The 25,821-nt window shown below is 35.4% G+C and overlaps 1 protein-coding gene across 2 annotated transcripts in view; it reads left to right on the top strand.

Moving 5' to 3' along the window:
• The window catches only part of TBC1D15 (TBC1 domain family member 15), an 84,662-nt gene extending 59,110 nt beyond the window's left edge, over positions 1 to 25,552 (top strand). Inside the window, exons 11-18 of one of the 2 annotated variants that reach the window (XM_017867514.1) lie at positions 798 to 892; positions 10,111 to 10,227; positions 15,095 to 15,195; positions 18,944 to 19,043; positions 19,701 to 19,798; positions 21,964 to 22,080; positions 22,602 to 22,688; positions 24,221 to 25,552. In XM_017867514.1, coding sequence (XP_017723003.1) covers positions 798 to 892; positions 10,111 to 10,227; positions 15,095 to 15,195; positions 18,944 to 19,043; positions 19,701 to 19,798; positions 21,964 to 22,080; positions 22,602 to 22,688; positions 24,221 to 24,442 — 937 coding nt within the window. In that variant the 3' untranslated portion in view covers positions 24,443 to 25,552. The remainder of the gene's footprint in view (positions 1 to 797; positions 893 to 10,110; positions 10,228 to 15,094; positions 15,196 to 18,943; positions 19,044 to 19,700; positions 19,799 to 21,963; positions 22,081 to 22,601; positions 22,689 to 24,220) is intronic. The other variant, XM_017867515.1, reaches the window with a different exon arrangement.
• The last annotated feature ends 269 nt before the right edge of the window (positions 25,553 to 25,821 follow it).

The following is a 25,821-nucleotide window of genomic DNA, read 5'->3' on the forward strand; positions in this document are numbered from 1 at the left end:
AGCCTCGTACAAGCATTTTGCATACCTGAAAGATGACTATGTAGACATACACTTAAAACATCTCTCATTCATCTTGATTCATTTTACAATTCATTACGAAATTATAAAATTGGCTCATAAGAAATATATTTGCTATTTAGATTAATTACCTTTAAGTTACTTTTCTGATACTCTTATAATGGATCCTTCATTCTTTTGGAAGAGTATTTCTATTTTAAGTTATTTCTCAGACTTGAAAGGAAACACAGACCAACTTTCCAGGTGCAACTTCTTGTTCTCAGTTGTCACTCTAGGCTTTGAGTTAAAGCTATTGTCAATCATTATGTTCATATTTAAGTTATCTGACAGTCTTCTCTTTTCAGCATGTTTACCAGTTCTTCTAAAACATTTTTACATTAACTAGTTTCTGCAATAAACTGCTTGGAAGTGGAACTATAATGTCACTTAAAAAAAAAATCACTTAGATTTGTATTTACAATTATTTAGAAACTTCATTATTAGAATACTTTAGAGATGATTTTAAGGATTAGATAAATGTTTTTGTAAAAGAATACCTAAAGGTTTTCTAGTAGTTGAACAAAGTTTATCACATAAACTTTGTGATACGTATAGGATTTTTTTTCTTTTGTTTTCACTTATTTGTCTTAACTTTAAACGTTTCGCTGTTGTTTTTATGAACTTACATTCCATTAGCATCATAAACGCTTTGATAAACTGTTTATAGAAAAACCCAGTTAAACAGTGTTAAAAATAAAGTTTTCAAATAGCTTTCTTTGGTGTCAAATTGTTTTCTATAGTGATGAATACTTCAGAATGAAACTGCAGTGGAAATCTGTCAGCCAGGAACAAGAGAAAAGAAATTCAAGGTTAAGAGATTATAGAAGTCTTATCGGTAATTTTTTTCTTAACAACTTTGTNTAAACTGTTTATAGAAAAACCCAGTTAAACAGTGTTAAAAATAAAGTTTTCAAATAGCTTTCTTTGGTGTCAAATTGTTTTCTATAGTGATGAATACTTCAGAATGAAACTGCAGTGGAAATCTGTCAGCCAGGAACAAGAGAAAAGAAATTCAAGGTTAAGAGATTATAGAAGTCTTATCGGTAATTTTTTTCTTAACAACTTTGTTAATGCAAGAGGGGATTACATTGAAATCTTGATGAGATTAAAGAAGTGAAGATACACGCTAACAGTGCTAGGGTTCAAAAGAGAAATCAGAATAGAGCCGGGCGCGGTGGCTCATGCCTGTAATCCCAGCTCTCTGGGAGGCAGAGGCGGGAGGATAGCTTGAGCCCAGGAGTTCGAGACCTGCCTGGGTAATATAGCGAGACCCCGTTCTCCACAAAAAGCGGGGGGGGGAAAGACAGAATAGAAAAGTACATTGCAGTGTGTGTTTAATGTTCTTTGTTGTTCCTCTTCCAATAGGCATATTAATTCAGTAAGTGTATTTATAGGTGTTGATATATTTAATTTTCAGTTCCAAAGTATGAATTTCTAAAAAAGATTGTTTACCTGTATTTGCTTGTTGAATTAATTTCATTTTTTAAACCTTTATTTTCTTTTTTATTATGAAAATGTTTATTGTAGAAAATTTAGTCACTGTAGATGAGCAAAAGAGGTAAATATAAATTATTTTGTTTCTGTCACCCAGAGATAATTATGGTTAATAGGCATTGGTTTATATCCCTTCAGAACTTCTTTAAATATATATATTTTCATTTTTAAAATTAAATGACTCCAGATATAAAATTTAGTTAGTATTTGAAAATAGAATATTTACCTGGGGATAACTATTCTCTAAAACATAGAGATGCTTGGTAGAATTTTATCATAAAAGCATTAGCTGCAATTCATAATCTCCATTTACAAATGAGAAACTGAAGCATGGAGAACATAAATGACTTGTCCAAGGTCACATGGTTTAAATAAGTGCAGAGCCCAGTTTAAGGTTCTTATTACATTGTCTGTGTAATTTTAGGATAGCATTGGATAGTACTGGAACTTAGTTTTGAAATTCCTTTATTGTATCTGGATTTGTGTATCTGTGGTTTCATAAAGAACGATAGAGGGATTTGTTACTGTTGTTAACGCCCTCTCATGAAAGAAATAATTTTTAAAATTTTATTTAGAAAGCCCAGCATAACAAACTGATTTGGTACCGTTTGTGCACATAAAACAACATCTTTTGGCAGTGATACTTTTGATCCAAAAGAATTTATTTTCTGAAATGTAAATTATACCAGAATAAACTTTGTCCTTTCTCTGATTAAGGCAAAAGGTTGGGAGTCCTGAGTTTTGGAGTTATCTAAAGTTTCTAACTGAAGCTTCTTGCTGTTTTCAGTTTCAGTAGGAAAAACAATAATAGATTCTGGTGTTTTACTCCTGCTTGAGCATAAAGTATTTGAACTGGAAGGGAAGTTAGAGGTCAGCTAAACCTGTATTTTAAGCCTCTTCTTTCTGCATGCCATATCCTCTTCCCTTTATATCAAGCATCAGTGTTGATGTCTCTGATATTCTCAACGTTTCATGTCCTGTTCTCATCCTTTCCAGGAGACTGGTAGAAAAATTTAGATATTTAAAGTCCCCATAATGTAATTTGAATTGAGACATACTTTAGCCTACTTTGTTCATTTTTAGCAGATAAAATTGAAGCCCAGAAAGGTTAGTCAGTTGTCTTAAGCCATCTATCTGGTTAGTTTTATAGCTCAGACTCATTCATACTCAGATCTAATTTTTAAGTGGCCTTTCAGCTATACCATGCTTTCTGCCAGTAGAAGTGTATAAATAAGTTAGTTTTAAAGCATTCTTTTTCTATAATGCTTTTCCCAAAAGTGTTTTGAGAATGATTATCAAAAGCTTTTTAGGTAGTATAAATTTACTTTTATTAAAAACAAAACTACGCAGTAAGCTTTAGGTCTTGCATACATGCCAATAAGCTGGATTTTACTTTAAGTGTGATGAGAATCTATTGGAACATTTTAAGAAAGAGTATTTTATTTATATTTTAAAATCATTTTTACTGCTTTGTGGAAATTCAATCAAAGTAAGAGTAGGAGTAGGGAGACCAGTTAGTAGAAAGTAGAAGTCCAGGCAAGAAAATAGTAGTAGAGAAGGTAAAAAGAAGTAGGTGAGACTGGCCATGGTGGCTCACACCTGTAATCCCAGTATTTGGGAGGCTGAGGAGGGAGGATCACTTGAGCCTGGGGGGTTGAGGCCACAGTGAGTTGTGATTGTGCCACTACACTCCAGCCTGGGTGACAGAGACCCCTTCTCAAAAAAAAAAAAAAAAAAGTAGGTAGATTCAAGTTATATTTTGGTGGTAGAGTTGGTAAGACTTTCTGATGTATTAAACATGGGGTGTGAAGGGGAAAGAGAAATAAAAAATAGGACTCAGTTTCTGACTAGAAAACAGGCAGTTAGTGATACCCCTTACGGAGATGAGGAGAAATGGGGTGTGGTGAAATTGAATTAAGTGTTAAGGTATATATACCTTAATGTGAAAAATACAAATGGAATGTCAAATAATTAGTTGAATAGTCTGGACTAGTCTGGCAGGAGATAGAAATTTGGGTATTATCAGTATAAATATCCATGGAAACAGATGTGCCACCTAGTGGAAAAAGAGACAGTTAAGAAGGCTCAGGAATCCCAGTTTTTAAAGCAGTGGTTTCTAACCTTGGCAACACATTAACTCATTTGTGTCTGGTGTTCCATTATTGGAACACTGAGCTTGTGGGAGTTATTTCTATCCTACTGCTCAAGGTCATCTCCAAGGTCTGATTTTTCACACACAGAAATTCGCAACCTCGCATAAGTGGGTTAAAATCACCAAGGGATCTTTCTGAAAACCAACCAAATAGACAAATAAGGCAAGGAAGAGGGTTAGGATGTTTGTGTGCAATGTTGCCATTTTAACATGGGCAAGCAGAGACAGCTTTTAGTGGGAAAGTGATATTTGAATAGAAATTTGAAAATAGAGGGGTTCTCTCACGACTCCTGTTCAGTATAGTATTGGAAGCCCTAGCCAGAGCAGTCAGGCAAGAGATAGAAATAATGGACATCCAGAAGGGAAGAGAGGAAGAGCAACTGCTTGATGTAAAGGGAAGAGGATATGACATATGGATATTGCTAGGGTTTTTGTCTTTCAAGAGACAGATTCTTGCTTGTCACCCAGCCTGGAGTGCAGTGGCACAATCATAATTCACTGCAGCTTGGGCTCAAAGGATACTCCAGCCTCAGCCTCCCAAGTACCTGGGGCTATATGCATGCACCACCACACCTGGCTAATTTTTAAAGTTTTTTGTACACACAGGGTCTCACTATGTTTCCCAGGCTGGTCTCTAACTCCTGGCCTCAAGCAATTCTCCCATCTCAGTGTTACAAAGCATTGGGATTATAGACGTGAGCCACTGTGCCCAGCCAATATTGCTGTTTTTTTTGTTTTTGTTTTTGTCTAAGATGGGAAAAACTGAGAGAAGAAAGTTTGGAAGGGAATATTTAGAATTCAGTTTTAGATTTTAATTTTGAGATGCCTATTGAATGTCCGTAAGTTAATATGTTGAGTTGAATGTGGATATATAGGGCAGGAATTCATGGGACTGGAGATAAATTTAGGGGTCATCAACATAGATAGTACGAGATTACATAAAGCTATGAATTATGAAACTAGATTACTTCAACAAACTAGGCGTCAGAGGTACAAACCTCAAAATAATAAGAGCCATCTATCACAGACCCACAGCCAACATCATACTGAACAGGCAAAAGCTGGAAGCGTTCCCCTTGAGAACCAGAACAAGACAAGGATACCCACTCTGACACTTCTATTCAGCATGGTATAGAATCAGGCAAGAGAAAGAAATAAAAGGCATCCAGATAGGAAGAGAGGAAGTCACCCTGTCTTCACAGGCAATATGACACTATACCTAGAAAACCCCATAGTCTCTGCCCAAAGGCTCCTAGATCTGATAAACAACTTCAGCAAAGTTTCAGTATACAAAATCGATGTACAAAAATCAGTAGCATTGGTATACACCAACAACGTCCAAGCCGAGAGCCAAATGAAGGATATGATCCCATTCACAGTAGGCACAGAAAGAATGAAATACCTAGAAATACAGCTAACCAGGGAGGTGAAAGAACCTGCAATGAGAATTACAAAACACTGCTGAAAGGAATCAGAGATAACACAAACAAATAGAAAAACATTTCATACCATGGATTGAAAGAATACTGTTTAAAATGGCGGTACTGCTCAAAGCTATTTATAGATTCAGTGCTATTCCTATCAAACTACCAATGACATTTTTCACAGAATTAGAAAAAAAATTTATATGCAACCAAAAAAGAGCCGAAATAGCCAAAGCAATCTTAATGCAAAATGAAGAAAGTTGGAGGCCATACTACCTGACTTCAAAGTATACTGCAAGGCTATAGTAACTAAAACAGCATAGTCCTGGGACAAAAAACAAGACACATAAAGCAACAAAACATGTTAGAGAACCCAGAAATAAAGCCATATACCTACAGCCATCTGATCTTTGATAAAGCTGACAAAAACAAGCCACAGGGAAATGACTCCCTATTCAATAAATGTTGCTGGGATAACTGGCTAGCTATATGCAGAGGAATTAAACTGGACCCCTACCTTTCGCCATATACAAAAATCAGTCAAGATGGATTAAATACTTAAATGTAAAACCTGAAACTATAAAGACCCTAGAAGAAAATCTAGGCAATACCATTGAGGATATCGACCCAGGCAGACTTGAGGAAGACTGCGAAAGCAATTACAACCAAAACAGAAATTGACAAGTGGGACCTAATTAAACTAAAGAGCTTCTGTACAGCAAAAGAAACTATCAATCAACAGAGTAAATAGCCTACAGAATGGGAGAAAACATTTGCAAAGTATGCATCTTTCAAAGGTCTAATACCCAGAATCTGTAAGGAACTCAAATCAACAAGCAGAAACAACTCCATTAAAAAATGGGCAGAGGACATGAGCAGACTTTTTTTTTTTTTTTGAGACAAAGAGTCTCCCTCTGTCGCTCAGGCTGGAGTGCAGCAGTGCAGTCTCTGCTCACTGCAACCTCTGCCTCCCGGGTTCAAGCAGTTCTCTGCCTCAGCCTCCCCAGTAGCTGGGATTACAGGCGGCCGCCACAATGGCGGGCTAATTTTAGAATTTTTTTTTAGTAGAGACAGGGTTTTACCATCTTGGCCAGGCTGATCTTGAACTCCTGGCCTCGTGATCCACCCGCTTTGGCCTCCCAACGTGCTGGGATTACAGGCGTGAGCCACCGTGCCTGGCTGCAGACTACGTCTTAAAAGAAGACGTACACACAGCCAACCAGCATATGGAAAAATGCTCAATATTACTAGTCATTGCAGCATGCAATTCAAAACCACAATGAGATACCATCTCCTACTAGTCATAATGGTTGTCACTAAAAAGTCAAAAAATAACAGATGCTGGCAAGGTTGTAGAGAAAAGGGAATGCTAATACACTGCTGGTGGGAATGTAAATTAGTTCAGCCACTGTGGAAAGCAGTCTAGACATTTCCCAAAGAACTTAAAATAGAACTACCATTCGACCTAGCAATCCTATTACTGGTTATATGTCCAGAGGGATGTAAATCATTACATCACAAAGGTAAATGCACATGTATGTTCATAGCGGCACTATTTGACAATAGCGAAGACATGAAATCAGCCTAGATGCCCATCAGTGGTGGACTGGGTAAAGAAAATGTACATAATGTACATATACAGCATAGAATGCTATGCAGCCATAATAAAGAGATCCTAGCCTTTGCAGCAATATACGTGGAACTGGAGGCCATAATCCTAAGTGAATTAATGCAGAAAACCAAATACCACATGTTCTCAGTACAAGTAGGAGGGAAACATTAAGTACACGTGGACACAAAAAAGGAAACAGTAGACACTGGGGCTGTTTGAGAGTGAAGGGTGGTAGGAGGGTGAGGATTGAAAAACTACCTGTTGGGTGTTATGCTCATTACCTGGGTGGCAAAGCTATCTGTCCACCAAACCCCCATGACACACCGGTTACCTATGTAACAAACTTGCACATGTACCCCTTGAACCTAAAATAAAACTTGGAAGGAAAAAAAAATAGATTAAATTGCCAAGGGAGTAGTACAGTTATAAAAATAAAATCCCAAGAACTGAGCCCTGGGGCACTTCAGTTTATAAGTAGGAAAAATTAGAAGATAGCAGAAGAGACTAAGTAAAGAGCCACAGAGAAAGATAGAAAACATGAAAGTTTGATGTCCTAAAAGACAAGTGAAGAAAGTATTTCAAGAAAGGGTAATTGGGATGCCAAGTAAGATTATTTAAATTGACAGTTGCGTAAAGGAATAAGGAGGTCACTGGAGATTTTGATTAAAGAAGAATTTTGATGGATTGGTGCATGTGATAACCTGATTAGTATGAATTGAAGAGAAATGGAAGAAGACAACTTGGAGACAATACATACAGCTCTTTCAAGGAGTTTTGCTGTAAACAGATGTAGTTTCAGAAAGTGAGCTAGCAGTTAGAGGGAAAAGTAGGATTAAGAAAGGTTTTAATGATGTTGAAAGAAATAATATAAAGTTGAATACTATGGGAATGGTCCAGTAGAAAGGAAAAACTGGTAAAGCTGAAAAGGGAGGTAATTACTAGAGTAACTAGATAAGAATTACTAGAGTAACTAGATAAGAATTACTAGAGTCCTTGGGTAGTCAATAGGGGATGGTTCTCATGCACAAGAAGAGGGATTGGTCTTTGCCACAGAGTTATGGAAACTCATTTATAGTGTTAGGAGAGCAGGGAGACGGTATCAGTTCAAACACAGTTGTGTGGTTAGAATAGTGGGAACCTGTGGAAGTTCTCTAAATAGTGTCATTTTCTCAGAAATAGGAAGCAGGGTCCTTATCTGAGTTAGGATGTGGGAGAAGATGAAGGCTTGAAGAGAAAGGAAGTATAAAATAATTGTATGAATAGAGAGTGAATGGACAAGGGAAATAGAGCAGGATTGCCAGACAGCATTCAGGATCCACTTGATGTTAGTGATGGTGAATATAAAATGGGGTCAGTCAGCGTGGTTGTGTTTTTCTTCAGCCTTTTTTTGGCTACATCACATTAGATGGAGAGTTAGATTTAATAAGAGCTTTTGTTTTAACTGAAGTACTCCCTAGAAATAATTATAAAATAGCATTTTATATATTACTTTTATCCCTTTTCTGTTTTCACCTGGCTTGTCACTATTAAATATTTATACAAGAAGAAATACTGGTAGTTCATGAGAATACAAACAACTTTTTTTAACTATGTTTAAAAAACATATTAAGGCAGCTCCTCTGTACTGGCATTATGGTAATATAAATTATGCTTGAGTTAATAAAAATTATGAACTTTATCAACTGTGAAATGAGACAGAAGCAGTTTCACTTTTTTTTTTTTTTTTTTTTTTGAGGCAGGGTCTCACTGTGTCGCCCAGGCTGGAGTACAGTGGTGCCATCTCGGCTCCCTGCAGCCTCAACTTCCTGGGCTCAGGTGATTCTCCCACCTCAGCCTCCTGAGTAGCTGGTACCACAGGCAAGCATCACCATGCCTGGGTAATTTTTGTATTTTTTGTAGAGACAGGGTTTTACCATGTTGCCCAGGCTATTCTTGAATTCCTGGGCTTAAGCAGTCCTCCTGTTTTGGCCTCCCAAAGTGCTGGGATTATAGGCATGAGCCACTGTACCTGGCCCATTTTGACATTTTTAATTGTAATTTTATATAAATAGCATGAATTTTTTTGGTATTACTTTTGCTTATTTGTTTGAGAACTGTATCCACAATTCTGTGTGTATTTGCTTGCTTTTTAAAAATCAAATGTACATTTTAACAGAAAGCTAAAATATTTGAATAATTTTTTAAATGCCCTTACAGAATCTAATTAAGCTCACATCATATCCTGGTGTTAGATTCTCTCTATTGTATCTCCCTATCTTTTTTTTATTATTACTAGTTTTGAGACAGTATCACTCTGTGGCCTATGCTGGAGTGTAGTGGCGCGATCCTGGCTCACTGCAGCCTCCGCCTCCTGGGTTCAAGCCATTCTCGTGCCTCAGCCTTCTGAGTAGCTGAGATTACAGGTGCACGCCAGCATACCCGGCTAATTTTTGTATTTTTGGTAGAGACAGGGTTTCGCCATGTTGGCCAGGCTGATCTTGAACTCTTCACCTCAGGTGATCCACCTGTCTCGGCATCCCAAAGTGCTGGGATTACAGGCATGAGCCACCACACCTGACCTCCTCATCTCTTTGTAAAGAGTTTTGAGAAAGTTTTCAGGTTACTCAGTTTAATTGGGGGGAGGCAGTTATCACTTTTAAACAATTCTACAGCAGTTTGTTTAAGTTACTTCTTCCTAATTTACTGAGATTCAAGTTTGGAGAATTCCTTGTAAAGTCTCTCACATCATGATGCACTTAGGCATCAGTGTTTGTGAATTGAATTGTCAATACAACTTTGGACACACTCATGATGATGTTTCCAAATCTGTTTCTCATGAAGTCATTTCCAACTTTAATGATATCTAAATTGTGTAGATATGAAAATAAGGAAATAATTTGTCCTAAAGATGATTGAGACATGACAAAGAATTTGATGATACTTATAATAAATGCAGTAATTGTGAATGAAACAAATCTCTTTGATTATGCTTGATTAGGTGGTAGCTTTTTAAAATTAGTTTTCAAGTACTAGTATCTGTGACATGCATTAATGACTGACATTTTTGTTGCTAATGCAGATTATTACTTAGTGTTGCTTTTAATTCATTGAAAATGTTTTCCACTATGCAGTTGAAAGGTTTCTATGTTTAGATAAAAACTGAAAAATATTTTCAGTCCTCTGCTTATGAGGAGGACTGATTCTTGAAAAAATTCTGAAATGTTACTTTATTGCATATTTGAAATAGAATTTGATGAATTTTTTCTTCATTAAGTAAAGCTTGGTGAGTGAAATTAATAGCAAGAAAAATGACTCTGTATTTGTAAGATGTGAGCTTTATAAGAGTCTGTTTTTTGGAAGCTTTTCAAATATGTGATGATTTTCCTCTTCAGAAAAAGATGTTAACAGAACAGATCGAACAAACAAGTTTTATGAAGGCCAAGATAATCCAGGGTTGATTTTGCTTCATGACATTTTGATGACCTACTGTATGTATGATTTTGATTTAGGTAAGTTCTCCTCTAAAGTCCTAATTTTAAAAGATGTAAATATATTTACTTTAGAATTTACATTTTTAATCCAGTTAGATATGGCTAATAGCTTCATAGGCCTAGTTTTAAGACAATTTGTTCTCCAGGGGACTGGAAACTTAGAAGGCTATGGTTCTTAACCAAGGAGCCCTGGGTTGCTGCAGCAGACTACTGGAGCACCATGGGATATTTAAAAATTTTAAGGGAATTATAGAGACATCTATAGGACACCACTCTAACTACTAGCTGAAATAGCTAAAGGTTTTAACATTAGATCATTACATTCTTTTTGATGAAGTTATGTCTTTGCAAAGCTGGGTGTTTGGCCTTGCTGTGATAAGTAACTACTATGTAAAAATAAATGATGAAAATAAATGAGGATGGTGATAGCCAGTTGAATTTCAAGGTTTGAGAAGTATTGTAGTGCTCAGTAGGTGGTAAGCTCATAGGACATGAATACTTACTCAATTGTTTTGACCTAACAGCTTAGTAAATGGAGTTGTTACTTCTTTGAGACTTAGGAGTGCCTTGGGAAAAATTGCCGAGATACTAAGGATGATAACCATGAACTGAGAAAGTTTGCAAACCATTGTTTGATATGCTTTTCCCATTGCAAAGAAAAATACTGATAGGATATCTTAGATAAGCAGTGCAAAAATTTTGTAGGGCATATAGAACTTACTCTTTTTTTGGTAAATCTCTTTACCAGAAATTTGTTGTAAGAACTGATGCTGGGGCCGGGTGCGGAGGCTCATGCCTATAATCCCAGCACTTTGGGAGGTCAAGGCAGATGGATCACCTCAGGTCAGGAGTTCAAGACCAGCCTGGCCAACATGGTGAAACCCCATCTCTACTAAAAATAAAAAGTTAACTGGGCTGGGTGGCACACGCCTGTAATTCTAGCTACTCGGGAGGCTGCGTCAGGAGAATTGCTTGAACCTGGGAGGTGGAGGTTGCAGTGAGACGAGATCATGCTGCATTACACTCCAGCCTGGGTGACAGAGCGAGACTCTGTTTCATGAAAAAAAAAAAAAAAAAGAGGACTGATGGTGGAAGTAGAAGTGTGAAATTACCTGGGGAAGGGACGCTAAGGGGTGGAAAACTGAAGGATTATTTTAAGGGGCAGGAGAACTTAAGATGTTTATTTAAAGGACCAACAGCTTATCTAACCATCAACCTTTGAATAAGTATAAATACTAGAAATGTTTGAGATACCTGCTATGTGAGTGACTTCTAGCTAAAGGATAGTGGAAATAGATGTTTTCTAGATTAGTAATGTTTGAGACATCCTTTAGAGAAGGTGGTTGGATACTTAGCACATTAAAACCAGAGAACCTTGAATTACGAGCACGTTTTCTTCACTGTTATATCTGTGTAAATTTCTCTTGGTTTCCTATATGTAAGTTAGGGGAAGATATAATCTCTGTTTTGATCTTGAGGTATCAGCCTCTTTGGTGACAGTAAGTCAAAAGTTGCAGTTTTCTTGAAAATGTAAAATGTAGTCAGTCCTGTCTATGACACCTATAATGAACTTCAAGTTGAATTGTTGCAAGAATATTAGTAGAGTGCTTTTCAGGTTACAGAGTGCTTTCATACTTGATTTGATTTTTCATTCTCATAGCAGCCTTTTGAAAAAGTGGGGAAATAATTCTCACTTTATGAGTAAGGTTATTTTGATTTAGAGTGTGACTTATGGTCATACAAGTAAATAATTGGTCTGGGAGTAGAGACCCAGGTCTTTACTGCAGGCTGGGATTCTTACCTCTACACCCTCAGCACTTCAACCCCTTGCCGTTTATTTTAGTTTCAGTTACCACTGTAGGGAGTAGGACCATTCTCCTTTGGAACAGAAGGCATTGCTCCATTCTCTCAGATGGTAATTTTGAGATAGGAACTCCTACGTATTCTGTAGCAGGAGTTCCTGAATGCTTGATTTTCTCAGGGCATTGTCCCAAACCAGCTAACTGGATAACTTACCCTCTCGATTTGTTTATACTCATGTCACATTCTTTCTATATAGACATTTCAGTTACCTGAAACATAGTCAAGCTTCCTGCAGATAACTGGCCTTATGTGAAGCCAAGATACTTTTTATAAAAGCAATAGACAACATTTCTTACTCTTTACTCATAGCAGAGCAACCTGGACTGTAAATTTACTCTGTCTTGTAGGTGATTTCATTATATGGAGTTTGGCTTCTTAACCCATAGGTGAGGTATAGGTGTATTTGCATTGAATACAGTCTCAGTAGGGAGGAATGAGACAAAAATTACCAAAAGCAGACAAAAGAACTTAAGGAAGGGTGACTTTGAGTTAGTGAGTGCAGATACTACAGAATGTTTCTGTGGGTGGTATCATCACTGGGTATGTAATGATGATACTGAATAATCAATGAAAGGTTAGAGTGTGTAATGTTTTTTAAGAATGATTTCTGATCCTCAAGATTTTTGTTTTTTAATTTGATGCTCTAAAGGATAAGCTTCAGTAACCTGGAAATTTGAACTATATGTAGTTTAAATTTTCCTTTTTGGTGTAAGCAAGTGTACACTAGGATGATAAGGTGTTCATTTCTCACCTCTCTCCCACCCCCTTCCTGCACTGAAACAAATTTGCTATGGAAGTGATTTTAGGGAAGTACTTTAGAAATTGTACTGGTGCTGATTAAGATGTGCATCATTCAGCAGTAGTGAGGAATCTGAGTATCACTAAATGCCAATTTAAACATCTTTAATCTTTCTTTAATTAAAAGGAATTTGTACATTAATTCTACCCCCCATAACCCATGAGATACCCCAAAGAACATCATGTATAAAATAAAATAGATTAAAGGCAACCAGAACATGAAGATTAATTTGACAACTTGCTTCAGCTAAGACTTAAGACATATGGTAGTGATTCCATATGGAAACTGAAGACTTAAAGGATTAAATTGGCTTCTTAGGAATTTTTATTCATTATAACTTAATAATAAAGCACTTTTTTAAGAGAGGAAAGGTGCTTTGTTAATCTTTTGAATAGCACACTTTGAAATATTTCTGATGTAGATCGTACACAGTCAGACTCAGTACTCTTGCACTTTGTTGAATTCAGATTAGATTTCCTTCATGCTTTAATTGGTTTAACCTTTATTATTTGTCATTGATTTCACTATGTCAGGTAGGAAAGTTCTGATGATAACAATTTAGTCTTCCATCTCTCTTATTCTTTTTTTAAAAGTGTACACTATTTTAGAAACCATCTGTATAAATTTGTAGAAATGATTACATGTAGTTATCTTGTCGTATGTCACTTTTGTCTAGTTTTTTTCTCTAAATATCTTGGTAACTTCATTGTCTGGTACTGTAATAATTGGATGCCCTTCATGAGAACCCAGGTGCCCTTTTATCCTAAAGTGAGTAGAGCTGTATTTTCCCATAGGGTACAGTGTGGACAGAGTGAGGTTAATAGGACTGTGGAAAGATGTGACGGTAGATGATTGGACAGAGGCTCACAGCAAATTGAGCTGGAACTTCATTTGTAAGGAGATTCTGAGGTGATCTGAGTGCCTCTGTCTATTGTATGTTTGACCTGAGTTTTCTCAAGAGATTTAGTTTACCTGCCTTCTGAGATCATTTTTTAAAGTTTTCCTCCAAAACAGAGTAATGTATAATTATGTATCATTTATATGATAGCAGAACTATCCCCTCCCTCTTTTATTAAATATTTACTTTTACATGGCTTCAGTGCAGATAGATTTTGTTGAATATAAATGTAAGCTATTGATCTGCAAATGAAAGACTATTTTCCAGACTTCCCAAGCTACCAATAAAGACATTTCTACGTGATTTTAATAAATACACAGAAGTTACCAAAGTTGAATGATAATGTTTAAGTAAAAAGGCTTAGTATAAGCTCATGTCCCTTCTTTGGTTCAAGAACCTCTTAAGTCTGAAAATTTTTCAAGTCTTGAAAATTGTAAAGCAAGGATAATTGAGGGTTTTATAAGAGGAAGTAAAAAAACAAGAAGTTTGACATGTTCAGGTGAAAAGTAAAACTAACACTTTTCTTATTTTAAGTGAGGGATCTGATTCCTTAATTTCCTAGTTTTTCTTTTAATCAAGGGCTCTATTACTGTCACCGTTGAGATATTATAATAACATCAAGAGATATGTAGGTAAGTGGTCACTTTAGGTACAAAATATTGATTGGATTAAGCCCAGTTGCTGGCACTGGTTGGGTGTAGAGAGTAACAAAAAAAGAAAGAAGGACATAGATATGACTATTTAAAAGAGGCTCTTAATTTTGTAACTCCTGTTGTGTGAATCTAAAGGTCTGATTGTTAAAGCAGTTGAACCCAAAGCTCTTATTTTATGTGGCTTGCTCATCGTAGTTTGGTATTGCTAACCACTCTGGGCTTGGAACTTTCTTCTTGATTTTTGCAACATTCTTCTCCCTTCATTTTTTTCTTTACTTCTCTGACTGGTCTTTCTTAAACCTGTCTTTGAGTGTATACTCTTACATTTGACGTTCCTCTCAATTATCTCTTCACTCCTCTTTCTGTCTCATGATGCTCTTGCACATTATTTCTAAAATATTACCCACTCTTGGTAGTTTATCTGCACTGAGACACATACTGGAAGCTACATATTGCTTGACATCTCAATCTAAAACAACTCATCTTTCTTACTCATGACTAGAGTTCCTCCTCCTCATTTATATTCTTTTCTTGGTGAATATCAATGTCTACCAATTTCTGAATGCAAATGAGAAAGATACAATTTTAAGTGAAGTGGTGGTGATATGCACAGCTTTCAGAAGGATACATAAAACTTGGGTTTTCAGAGACTATTTTTTCTTTTCTTTTTAGGATATGTTCAGGGAATGAGTGACTTACTTTCCCCTCTTTTGTATGTGATGGAAAATGAAGTAGATGCCTTTTGGTGCTTTGCCTCTTACATGGACCAAATGGTAAGAACAGGGATTCCTTCCATTAAACTGATTTTGAAAATTTTAGTTGTATAATTTTATAGTGTAAGGTTGATTTTTATGTTTCGCCAACTGTGATGGAACTTAAAATAATTACCTCATGCCTTCTGTTACTTTTTCTTTTTAGTAGCCTTTCAAAGTCTTAGAAATACTGGTGGTGTTTTTAATACAGGGAATAGTTTGTCCCTGTAGTATAGGAATAATCAAGATTTAATATCAGTAAATGCTTATGTTCTACTAAAGAGCCATGCGTCATTATAGAATATTGATAAAATAGATGAATTCAATTTTGTGGAATAGTTGAACTTTAATATTATCTGTTTCAGAGATAAAGCTTAGTCATGCCAAGTAATATCCTTACCTTTTGTGAAGATTTTGAATTTTGTCATTATAGCAACTGATTTTTCTCCAGATGTGTTTGAACTATTTGTAACTCTGACACTTTCTTAGGAATTCATTGTTATTTTCCCAGAAGTATATGATTATTAGAATTGAACTGTCTATATATACATGTTAGTACAAAGAACATTTTATCTATTATCATTGTTAAATCTTTGAGACAGAGTTCTAGGATAATAGTGCAGAGAATATTGATAGGGAAATAAAATAGAAAAGTCTCTCAAGCAATCTATTAGAAAAAAAAAAAAAAAAAAAAGGGGGGGAGACTAAGTAAAGGCATATGAAGTTCAAAGACCTGACTACATAGGTTGCTGCGTTTTTTCAAAATAAGACTAACATACTGGATGCCGAGCCTTTATGTTGGACATTGAAATGGCTTGCTTGCAAGGAGATAAACATTTTGAATCTAACCATCTGAAATATTGTCCTGTAATACAGGGTTTAACTCAAGAGTTTTTGGGATACGAATGTGAAATTTGGAAGTGGTACCCTTCTCTTTTTTTCTTTACTTGTATTCTTCCCTTTTGCTTGCCTGTTTTTCTTTCTCCTTCAGATTTTCCCTGCTTGTGCCCATTTCCTCAAGTCTCTTGTCCATAGATTCAACTTGTTCTCACTTCTTTCAGTTTTTTTCTAAGCGTATACTTGGGAAGATTTGATAGTTTTAAAATGTTCTTTTACTATTAAATTCATAAATATTCAAATTGTTTTTTTTGCCATAAATTTTTATTTTTTGATTATTTGGAAGGATTATCAGTGCAGTAATTTGGTAATGTCATTGTTTGTCTTGCTTCCTGTTTTGACTGATTGATTTGTGTACCTTCTTAGTTCCATTTACTCCCAAGTGCTCTAGAAACCTGAGGCATTTATTACAAAGGTCTGTATAGCTGATACCAATTACATAAAAACTGTTGTCTGCCTTCCTTGTGTTTTTGTTGTTTATCCTCTTTTCACCAGAGTTAGTATGTTCCTTGATAAAAGGGATTATATCTTTGTTTCACTGGTAGCATACCAGAATTTTCCTAATGCCTGACATGAGGTTGTTCAACAGATTTTTGTAGAACAAACACATGAATCTTTCCCCAGTGATTAGTTTAAATTGCTATAGTAGATATTCTAAAAAATATAAAAATAAAACTAAGATGAACATACTGTAATTAGGATTGTGCAATAAGTTTTCAATAAAACTAAGCCAATATTGACATGTAAATATATATTGACATATAATGCCACATACATACATGCATACACATGTGTGTATGTAGATCTCATATGTAAAGACTGCCTTCTGAACATGTGTAATAAACACTTTATAGTCTGTCATTTTTTGTGTATGAAGGTTCAGTTTCTTTGTTCTATCATTTTCACAGTAAATGCTCTCGTGTTTGCCTTTTCCATTAAGGATGTTCTGGGGATTTTCTAGTCTTTATTCTAAAAGTTATCTTCTTAGTATATTGTCTGCTAACATCTTTTCTTTCATAATGTTTGAATAATGAGAGGGCAATACGTGGCAATAAAAATAACCTGTATGATTTTTTTTCACTGCATTGCCTTTGTTTGATGTCCCTAAATCTGTGCTGCTGTTTCTTGATTCTTTGTTTTTGTTTTATAGCTTTACTTCATGTAAGTTTGTACTACTTTTGTGGTGGCTGAACCTACTGTCCATAAATTTACTTTTATTGATGTTTACTTACATCCAATGTAGGTCTAGGCATAGACATTGTCTATTATTATGGAAATACAAAGTACAAGTGATCTGATGAACTTAGTTATACCCATCATCCATTTTGCCATATAGTTTTAGTTTCTTTCTCCTCTCCATCTCGCCCTCCCATGCCCAATACAGAGACATTTATTTGCAGACACATTTGAAGCCCTTTGTATATCCATTGTTGATCCCACTCTCCCTTCTCCAGGAGTAACCACTTTTTCAAATATGGTGTCTGTCATTATGAGCATGCTTCTTTTTTACAGCAGAGTGGGTAGCAAATGGCTATGCCATGTTGGTATTCCCAAATCAGCTCTAGGCTTTGGCTGTGTCACAGTAAGAATGATCCTGTTAATCAGAGTTGATTCTGTCCCTTCTTTATAGATCTCTCCGGTAAATGTGGAGGAACTATATCCTAAAGCCTTGAGTTAGTCTGTTAATAAACGGTTTTCAAAATTATTAAAGAGAAACAGCTTTTTGAGAATTAATAGACCTAATTTTTTTAAACTAAAGAATGAATTGTTTCTAATGTGATAGTTGTATTAAAGCACTATTGCACTGTAAAAGTGAAAAGTAAGTGTGAAGGAGGAAATGTTTTCTAAGGCTTTCACTAGGTTAGGGTTAGGTTACCACAGAGGGATTGGAACATACGAGTTAAAGAGATCCAAATCATTTAAGAAGCCTTTCAGAGCATCTGTTTTGGTGCCTTCTGGCCCCTTGACTCAGGTGTTGGTAGGGAGTCTACTCAACTGTGAAGATTGCTTAAAGCATATGAACCCCAGCAGTTCTCAAACTTTGTGACCTCAGGGCCCCTTCACACTCTCCCATATTATTGAAGAACTGAAAGAGTTTTTGTTTATGTGGATTATATCTGTTGATGTTTATGTGAAAAATTAATACTGAGAAACTTGTATTCATTTATTAATTCATTAACAACACATTCTACCTTAACATAGATTATATTTTTTGATGAAAAGTAACTTTTCCTAATGAAAAATTTACTGATACAGGGATTGTTTTAAATTTTCATTTTAAAATGTCTGATTTAATAGAAGACAGCTGAATTTTCATATTTGCTTCTGTGTTCAGTCTGTATCACACATCATACAGCCTTTGCACTTGTGAAAAAATTTAAGTACAAAATCCAGATAATGTTTTAGTGTTGTTGGTTTTGACTTTACGGATTCTCCAGTGTCAGCAAACCTAAGAAGTAATTCTTTAAAATGAAATACATATTAACCCTAAAATTAATTTTATTATATGTAATTTGAAGGAATATTTAACAATGGAAAGAATTTGTGTGTTTCTTTCACCAAGTCTTTTATGCTGTGTAAGAAATAAATATCTCAGTCAGTCAGCAGTTGCTGTGTCTGCATTTTTCTTTATCTAAGTCAGATGAATAGAGGAAAAAAGGATTCCTTAGTTTTGAGAGCAAGGATTCTTTCTCTTTACTTTCCCTTTTAGTGTTGCATTAGTTTTTTGGTTAGTTACACACTTTTTAAGATAACCAGTGTGGTATAAGTTCAACATTTGTCCTTGGACATCATGTTTTAGTTATCAGTCATTATGTACTATAAAATATTTATGAAATATTACTTGTATAATAACAATTATTTCCTTTAAAAGCATCAGAATTTTGAAGAACAAATGCAAGGCATGAAGACCCAGCTAATTCAGCTGAGTACCTTACTTCGATTGTTAGACAGTGGATTTTGCAGTTACTTAGGTAAGTTTAGTGAATCAGAACTATACCCAGCAAATTGTAGAGTAATGCATAGAAAAAATTGTAAAGAACTCTTTAAAGAAGCCAGGTGCAGTGGCTCATGCCTATAATCCCAGCACTTAGAAAGTCAAGGAGGAAGGATTACTTGCACCCAGGAGTTTGAGACTAGCCTGACTAGCACAGTGAGACCCCGTCTCTATAAGGAAAAAAAAAAATGCTGGCTGTGGTGATGCATGCCTGTAGTCCCAGCCACTCAGGAGGCTGAGGTGGGAGGATTACTTGAGCCCAGGAGATTGAGGCTACAGTGAACTGGGATCACTCCATGCACTCCAAGCTGGGTGACGTAGCAAGACCCTGTCTCAATAAAAAAGAACTTAAAGATATATATAGTCTACTGCACTTTCTTCGGTTCCATAAAAGTGTGGGACCAAACTCTCATTGTATAATTCTGCCTTAAACTTGATTCATAAAATGTATTATTTGTTAGTTTTTAAAAACAAGTCAGCCTTCAAGTTTGAAATGATTCCTTAACGTAGAAGACAAATGTATAGGGCTTGAATTGCCTAAGATGCATAGGAAAATTAGAGAAAAGTCTGTATTCTGACGTTATTAGCATGAGAATAAGTCGTATATGTGTATGTGTTTTTTTCTTCTGCATAGAATCTCAGGACTCCGGATACCTTTATTTTTGCTTCAGATGGCTTTTAATCAGATTCAAAAGGGAATTTAGTTTTCTAGATATTCTTCGATTATGGGAGGTAAGTCCTTAAATTATTATGCAAGTGTGACATTTATTATGAAAAGAAACAATTTATTCTGTAGTATATAAATGGATTATGATAGCCTTACTGAAATATCTAAGGCAAGTATGTTCCAAAATTCTGATGAACTGGTAGCCTCTTCTTAAAAATTAGTCTCATACTGAATATTTGGTCTTTTGGAGCTTCATTCTTCAAATTACAGTCTCTGTGAGATTTGGGGCCAAGAGGTATCCCAGAACAAGTTCTCTAGACCATTTATTTGCTGCCTTTGTTCTTCCTTTGAGACACTTGACTTTATGTGAGGCTTTGCCACATCTGTTAGAGGATTTTCTCATGTTTTTGGTGTACTCCTTTTATTCCATTTTTTACCCAAAGCAACTCTTTATTTTTTCAACTTTTAGATTCAGGGAGTAGATGTGCAGGTTTGTTACATAGGTAAATTGCATGTTGCTGTGGTTTGGTGTGTGAATGATTCCATCACCCAGCTAGTGAGCATAGTACCCAATAGGTAATTTTACATCCCATGTTTCCCTTATACCATCCCCCCATATGTAATCGCCATTGTTTATTTTTCCAGGGCAACCTTTAATGAAAAACCAAATCATTTCACATTTTCTTAAGTATTTGTTAATATAAATCAGTGTGCTTTTTTTTTTTTTTTTTTTTTTTAAGAGAAGGGGTCTTGCTGTGACTGATCTTGAACTCCTGGACTCAAATAATCCCCTTGCCTTCAGCCTTATAAGTAGCTGGGACTACAGGTGTATGCCACTGTGTCCAGCCTGGTGTGCTTTTTAATAGAATGCTGGTATAATGATTGATCATACCTTAGGATAACAGAAATTCTTCCAAGGAAAGAATCGGGAGATAATCCATTTTGATAGTAAATACAACTTTATACAGTGGAACTCTAGTGGTCTCTCAGGTTTTTACAGCTGTAAATGGATTCCTATACTATTGATGGCTGTACTACCATTAGACAAGCTGATTACAAGTTAAAAGTGGATTGCTTTGTGCTCACTTCCTCTGTTCTGAAATTAGGAGTAAAACCCACATGCTCTGTATCTGGAATCATACTTAAATGTTTATCAGTTTTGTTAAATTAGTATCTTAATTTGGGGGTTAAAAATGGGTTAATTCATTTATGCCTAGTGTTCCATTATTGGAACGATAAGCATGTGGGAGTTGTTTATATCCTGCTGCTCAAGATCATCACCAAGTTCTGATTGAAAAATTGAAAAAATTGCAACTTCAGGCATAAATGGGTTTTAAAGGATGAATTAAGAATATTATTACCACATAGCTAGAATAACTCCTCAATCTGTGTTTACTAAATAAATTCAAACTTTTAATGAAACTTTGAGGTTAATTGCATTGTAATTAAGCTTTCAACAATTGGATTTAGTTTGAAAATTATTCAACTTGATTTACTCCTTTTGAAAGAAGTAAACACATTTCAGGTATGCTCTAATGGTATGGTTTGTGTGGGTGTTTTTATGTTTCCAGAAAAGATGTTATTGGGTACATGAAGCAGGGGGAAATTAAGACCCTAAATTTGAGGATATTATCTATATTTAGGAACAGCTGAGCTATTGATGAAGCATTTTATATGTTTGGTTATACATTTGGGGCAGTTAATTCAGTTATTGTCACAATCAGGGATAAAATGTGATAACAAGGGTTTTAGGTATTTAGAATGGAGAGCTACCTTTGGGTGTTTCTGATTCCATGTACTATGTAACTGAACCTTTTTTATTTCCAGGACTTAGCTTTAGTCTTTTTTTTCAGATCAAAGTGATAAACTGATACTTTGGAAAAATATTGAAAATACTTCTAACCCTTACACGTTAACCTTGTGGCTGTAGGTCCTGCATTAATAACATTTATCATACTGGTTAAGCTCAGTAATTTACTTAATATAGTTATCTTAAAGAACCGCATTTAGAGTATATCATATTCATATGATGTTAAACTTGATGGTAGTTACTTTGTAGGTGAAGGTAAGACTCTCGTTCCCCTCATTTCCTAGCTAGAAAAACCTTGGGCTACCCTAAACAGGCAACATCTACTTTGCATAGAAGTCATTCAGTGTTCAGAATTGTATCTGTGAGGAAAATGTTTTAGAATTGATACAGTTTGCAAAATAGTTCTTCTGCCTTCTATAGGTAATGTGGACCGAACTACCATGTAAAAATTTCCATCTTCTTCTCTGTTGTGCTATTCTGGAATCAGAAAAGCAGCAAATAATGGAAAAGCATTATGGCTTCAATGAAATACTTAAGGTAGTTATTCCTTTAATTCAGATTTTAGTGTTCTGGCTCTTCTATTTGGTGGTCCTGATATACAGAACATTTCCTTGGAACATTATTAAATCTCTTGAATAACTTAAATTGTGTCAATAACAGTGCTAGGAATGACTATCTGAGAATGACAGTTCAAATACACATTGGCCAGTTATTTTTACCTGGCTAATTAGGAAGAAAAGGAAATTCAACAAGTGCACTTGTAGTTTAGTTTTTCAAAAATTAATTGTCTTTTGATTATAACTTTGAGATATCAGACTTGGGAGAGCTGCTGGATTTAATGTTCCTTATATAAGATTATTAGCTAGTCTTTAGCTTTAAAACTTGAAATAATCTAAAGAAAGATACATTGAATTTCCTGTGTATTTGTAGTATATGAATGTTTTTATTTTAAGGATTTTATCTGCAGTGAAATATAACTGGTAATCAGTTGTTTGTATAATAGAATATAATAGTGTATTCAGTTTTGATTATCATTTTATTTTGTTGATACTTTTTAGCATATCAATGAATTGTCCATGAAAATTGATGTGGAAGATATACTATGCAAGGCAGAAGCAATTTCTCTACAGATGGTAAAATGCAAGGTATACAGTGTTTCAAGTAATTGCAAGATTTGTTTGTTTTTGGTGGGTTGAGATCAAGAAAGATTTTTCTTCTTGGAAATAAAATAGCAGTTTTAGTAAGTTGAGGGCAGACAAGGTATTGACTGGCTTATTGTTTGCTGTTCTAGATTTACAGCACTTAATTGAAAACAGTTGACTAATTATGGCAGATAGGAAACAGCTAATAATAAGGCAAAATGATAAAAGTAATGAAAATATTTCTATAACAATTTAAGAGGCTGTAAAATTTCAGCAATGATATATTACCCCGTTGAGCTCATGAATACAGAATAGGGTCTCATATTAAATATGCAGAATCTCTAAATAAAAGGAATGCTAATCAAAATAATTGAAACAGTATTATTTAGCCTGTGTCACTCACTTATATTAGTCAAGTTATTAATTATTTAAAAACAAGGCAAATTTGATATATTATCTGAATTTGAACCAAAGCAGTATACTTTTGGTGTGTTTTGGCTTTTTCTTTCTGTTAAGAGAAAGGGCCTTGCTAAGTTGCCCAAGCTGGCCTTAAACTCCTGGGCTCAAGTGATCCTCCTGCCTTAGTTTCCTGAGTAGCTGGGATTACCAGTGCATGCACACCACTGTGCCCACCTCATGACTTTGTTTTTTTTTTGAGACGGAGTCTCATTCTGTTGCCCAGGCTGGAATGCAGTGGCATGACCTCGGCTCACTGCAGCCTTCTCCTCCTGAGTTCAATCAATTCTCCTGCCTCAACTTCCTGAGTAGCTAGGATTACAGGCGCCCACTACCATGCCTGGCTAATTTTTGTGTTTTTAGTAGAGACGAGGTTTCACCATGTTGGCCAGGTTGGTCCCAAATTCCTGACTTCAGGTGATCCACCCACCTCGACCTCACAAAGTTCTGGGATTACAGGCGATGCCTGACCATGACTTTGCATTTTTTTTTTTTTTTAAATACTTCAAGACGTAGGGTACATGTGTACAATGTGCAGGTTTGTTATGTAGGTATACATGTGCCACGTTGGTTTGCTGCACCCATTATGACTTTGCATTTTTATGAAAATTCTTGCTTGGTCCTTGTATCATTTGTTCATGGATCCAAACTGTTACTTGGTTCAGTTCTACAAACATTTATGTGATACCTGTTCTCTTCCAAAGCATGTCAATGAGATGCTTCTTGCCTTTGAAGAACTTTGTTTACTGAAAGAGACAGATGGTCTAAGTAAGATATTACTACAAAAAGTAGAAAGAGATAAATGCCAAATATTAGGACATGCTATGTTTGTGGGAATGTGGAGGTGGGATGGAGAGTGACTAATCTGGAAGATACCCAAGAACCACTTAGGGAAAGAAAGGTGGTTAGCATTTCATTTGGAGCTGAGAAAAAAGTTGTGAGAAGGGTACATGACATTCACATTGTTAGGACAAATGCTCAGATTCTGGAATCAACGTAGTCTTAAACAGAAGTGTTACTTTGTGGTTATTTTTCCTCTGTAGTGAAATATGGTTTTGAGTTTGATTTTTCATATCCAGGAATTGCCACAAGCAGTCTGTGAGATTCTTGGGCTTCAAGATAGTGAAGTTACAACACCAGATTCGGACGTTGGTGAAGACGAAAATGTTGTCATGACTCCTTGTCCTACATCTGCGTTTCAAAGTAATGCCTTGCCTACACTCTCTGCCAGTGGATCCAGAGATGACAGTCCAACACAGATACCAGTGTCCTCAGATGTCTGCAGATTAACACCTGCATGATCACTCTTCTTGCTTTTTTGGGAAGAGACACTTTGTTGCAACTCTTTTTCAAGTACTTGAAAGTTGAAAATTTAAAATCTTGGTATTGATCATGCTTTAAGGTTTATGTAAAGAAAGTGTACTGATGTTCTTACATTAAAGCTTTACAAAGATTTAAACTAATTATTTTTGTAGTTACTTCTACCAAATAGCCTTTTCTTTTCGATAACATTCCTGAGTATTTTTATAGCCAAGTACATTTTATTTTCTTGCTGATGAACTGGAATTGGATAAATATCGCAAGTGGATGAGTTGGAAATTATGCACTTTGAAAAACATTCACTTTGTTTACTCTAAGTTTATTGGGTTTGGGATTTGATTAAATTAAATATGGAAGCTTTCTATAGCATTCTAAGCTGAGAAGTAGATTGTTACCCAGTAATGAAATAAAAAATAAAATAAAAGGATTTTTTTCTCTGTTTACAACAATACTCAGCTTAAATATTTATGCTGGTCGAATGTGATTTAAATTGGACATTTTCATCAATGCAGTCTAATGTGTAGACAAATAATTATTTCAACCATAATAAGTGGATTGGCAGTGTATTTTTTACATTGAACTTTTCTTCACTTGTATATAAAGATTATATATAAGTACTTATTTATGAGTATAAGAAAGGTTAGACATATTTTCATTAACTGAATAAACTTGATTTATATAACCTGGTTTATCAAAATTTAACATGGCTTCAATATGAGATCTTTTTCAAAACTATTTTCTTAAACATTTATTTCATGAGATTATGTTCAACCCTGTACCTGGTATAATTTTAAAATTAATTGCTTGTAACCTCACTTTACTAATAATGTTTATTATCTTTCCTAATAATGCATTAACTGATTAATCAGGTGTTTAAAGTTTTATAAAGTACTCTTTGCAAAAGCTTATTTGAAAATTTCTAGATGCTCTCATGAGTCTCAAAATAATAATTGTATGTGCACAAAGCTGTTGTTTTTACCATGCAGTATTGCATGATTTTAAGTTATGTGGAATTAACATAACTTATTTTGGTTTAATTGTAAGTTGTTAACTCCTGTATATATCATTAAAATAAATTTGAAGTTGAAGTAGTGTTTTTAGTTAAATTATACTTAGAAATAGTCTGCTATTTTTTTTTTTTTTTTTTGAGACTGTCTTGCTCTGTTGCCCAGGCTGGAGTGCATTGGCACAATCCCGGCTCTCTGCAGCCTCCGCCTTCTGGGTTCAAGCGATTCTCGTGCCTCAGCCTCCCGAGGAGCTGGGACTACAGGCTTGTGCCATCGCACCCAACTAATTTCTGTATTTTGAATAGAGACAGGGTTTCGCCATGTTGGCCAGCCTAGTCTCGAACTCCTGACCT

The sequence above is a fragment of the Rhinopithecus bieti genome, unplaced genomic scaffold (assembly GCF_001698545.2).
Source record: "Rhinopithecus bieti isolate Rb0 unplaced genomic scaffold, ASM169854v2 scaffold_3874, whole genome shotgun sequence".
Classification (NCBI taxonomy): Eukaryota; Metazoa; Chordata; class Mammalia; order Primates; family Cercopithecidae; genus Rhinopithecus; species Rhinopithecus bieti.